General features: G+C 45.5%; 1 protein-coding gene across 1 annotated transcript in view; it reads right to left on the reverse strand.

Annotated features, from left to right (window-relative positions):
* Positions 1-2652, reverse strand: part of MTMR6 (myotubularin related protein 6) — a 49603-nt gene extending 46951 nt beyond the window's left edge. Inside the window, exon 1 of the mRNA XM_006894115.1 lies at positions 2629-2652. Within this exon, the coding sequence (XP_006894177.1) occupies positions 2629-2652 (24 nt within the window). The remainder of the gene's footprint in view (positions 1-2628) is intronic.
* Positions 2653-2897: the final 245 nt, after the last annotated feature.

A 2897-nucleotide genomic window follows, 5' to 3' on the forward strand; every position in this document is an offset into this window, starting at 1 on the left:
AGTCAGAGGACCATATGATATATTACTCTGGAGATGAAAAAGTGAGGAAAAATAGAGTTGCTTTCATAGTTTAAAAAGTCATTGCTAGATCCGTCTTGAAGTACAATATTGTCAGTGACAGGATAATATCTATACGCATACAAGGAAGTCCAGTGAAAACCACTACCATTCAAATATATGCACCAAAAACCAGAGCCAAGGAAGAGGAGATAGAAGATTTTTACCAACTTTTACAATCGGAGACTGATCGAACATGCAACCAAAAATATACCATTACTCAACAACATAGCAACAACTACTTTTCAAATACATAAATAATATAAACAATCATTAAACATATACTACTTTCCTGTTAATCTGTTAACCAGTGGAAGATCTGATCTGATGCCCTTCTTTTCCACGTTTCCCCATCCATTGATTTAGTTATTAATCACCCTTCTGTTTTCAAACTTTAAATGCCACCAACTTGAATTCTAGAGTTCCAGGTGAATTCTGTTCTTTGAATAGGAGTCCATTCTTAACACTGTCAATTTTGTTCTGTGTCAAAATGAGTTCTAAAAAACTCTGTGCATATCATAAAAGATTTGTATAACACTTACTGGCAACTCTCTTTGGAACATATAAAGATAACTTTTATCTGCTGCTTCCATAAATGAATGGTAACTGCGAAATGAGTAGTAACTGATTGATGGCTTCAGCATAACAGGAAAGTTAGGCTGATTTTATTCATGTACCAAGTCAATTCTGACTCATACCTACCTAAGGAGAGAGTTGAACTTTGCATAGGGTTTTCCCAAGACTGTACAATCTTTACAGAAGCAAAGGTTTTTTCCTACAGAGTTCAAACCACCAACTTTGTGATTAGCTGATTAGTTCTTTAAATGCTGCGTCACTGAGGCTCCTTTTGTTGAGTTCCAAATGACCTTAGAATCACGAGATTCCATTGTTCAGCTCTCAATCTATTTTCCTCCTTCCCAAAGCTGTTTAGCTTAGCTGTTGTGCATATGTAATTTGGTAACATTTTTGTTGTCATTTCCAAGTTTTATTTTTTAAAAACATTACTGGAATATTTGGTAATTTATCAAATAAAATCTCATGTCTTTCACACAAAAACTAAGCACAGGATTTAACAAATTCTTTTTAAAAACAATTCCAACTGTTGTTGGACCATTAGGTGATAATCAACAACAAGAACACACAAACAGCCCAAATGTCCATCAACAAACTAGATTGAGAAAACTACGGCACATTCACATGATGGAATATTATGCAGCACTCAGGAGCAGCAATTTTGAACAATACTGTGTAGCACGAGAGAGGTTAGGGAGCATGACGCTGGATGAACTAAGGCCATTATTGAAAAAACAGAAGGATAACCAGGGAAATGTGTATGGATTGACAAAAAGGGAAGCAGAGGGGGCAGGGAAGTTGTAGGAGGGAAGGAGGGGAAATCACAGGGTACAAGAGTTTGGTGGGTGGAGGAAGGGGGGCTAAAAAATGTACATGAGTGACACACAATAAAAAAAATTTAGAAATATCTTTAGATGCTGGCAAGACCCTAAGATTTTTTGAAATGAGAAAAATATACTTGTGCCTTGAAGGGAAACAAACAAACAAAAATATCTGATAACTTTTTTTTGCGTTTTCCACAAACCCCCTTAAACTAATTCCTGGCACTTAAAGCAAGGAGCCCTGGTGGCACCATGGCTGGCGTTCAGAACACACCAGTGGGACGCCACAAAAGAAAGACACTAAAGCCTTACAACCCAGCAGCAGTTCGACTTTGCCTTTCAGGGTAGCAATAAGACAGCTGCCCAGAGTCTCCTAGGCTTTGGAAAGCCGACTGACTGACACATCTCTCTCCTCCAAGCCACTCCAAAAGCAACCTTCGACTTGTCAGCGTCCGAGCATTTAAAAAAAAAAAAAGCAAGAACAACAAAACACCCAAAAACTCTGCCATCGGATCGCCTCTGACTTACTGAGAACCTCAGAGTTCTGCTCCAGAGAAGTCCTAAGGCTGCAAATACATGCGGAAACCCACTGTCACACCTTCCCTCCGCCCAGCAGCTGCTGGTGGTTTCCAGCCGCTGACTTTTCTGCTTACAAGCCGAGTGATTTAACCTCACCCACAACGTGCTCCTTAAAAGGCCAAATAGAGCTCAAAGAAACAAATGGAGACCGAGACAAGACAGTGGCCACGGTTCAGGGTACTGCTCTAAAACTTGCACCAGGAGCCCGTGACCCAGGACAGCGAAGCATAAACCGAATCGCCTTATCAGGACTGGTTTTCGGGGACCGGAGGTGGCCACCCACTGGAAGCCGAGATGTAGGCCTCCGCCCCGAAAGTGCTGGGGAAAGTGGAGCGCTGCCCGGGCGGCGCCAGACCCTCCTGAGCAGCTCAGAGTGTCGGCATCTCGACTCCAGCGGTTTCCGCGGAGCTCGACTTGGATGAACACGGCAGCCTGAGCGCCCACTCGCGCCTACACACCCCATCCCGCCGGGCCTCCCTTCCCGGACCCGGCTCGCCCGGGATCCCGCCGGGAAGCGGCCCCGCCCGGCCACTTTATCCCCGGTCGGGTGGCCGAGCCTTGGTGACTCTCTACATCAGTTCTCTCGTGCCTTAAGTACCTTGGTCGTACGGATGTGCTCCATTCTGAGGAGATCTCTGCCAGCCTCACCGGCGCCCCGGAGCAGAGAAAAGCCGGGAGACAGAGACCAGACTCCCTCAGCTGGCCGGCCAGTACCTCCACCCTTCAGACAGCCCAGACCAGGGCGCACTGCGCAGGCGCACCCAGCCCGCTCTGTCTCCTAGAAACACTTCTGCAAACCGCGCCGCCGTAGGAGGGGCGTGGCAGGGAGCGACGTCCCCCTGAAAAGAGCGACGCCTTGGCTGGGCT

Source organism: Elephantulus edwardii, unplaced genomic scaffold (genome assembly GCF_000299155.1).
Source record: "Elephantulus edwardii isolate Elephantulus edwardi_28Jun2011 unplaced genomic scaffold, EleEdw1.0 scaffold00135, whole genome shotgun sequence".
Lineage (NCBI taxonomy): Eukaryota > Metazoa > Chordata > Mammalia > Macroscelidea > Macroscelididae > Elephantulus > Elephantulus edwardii.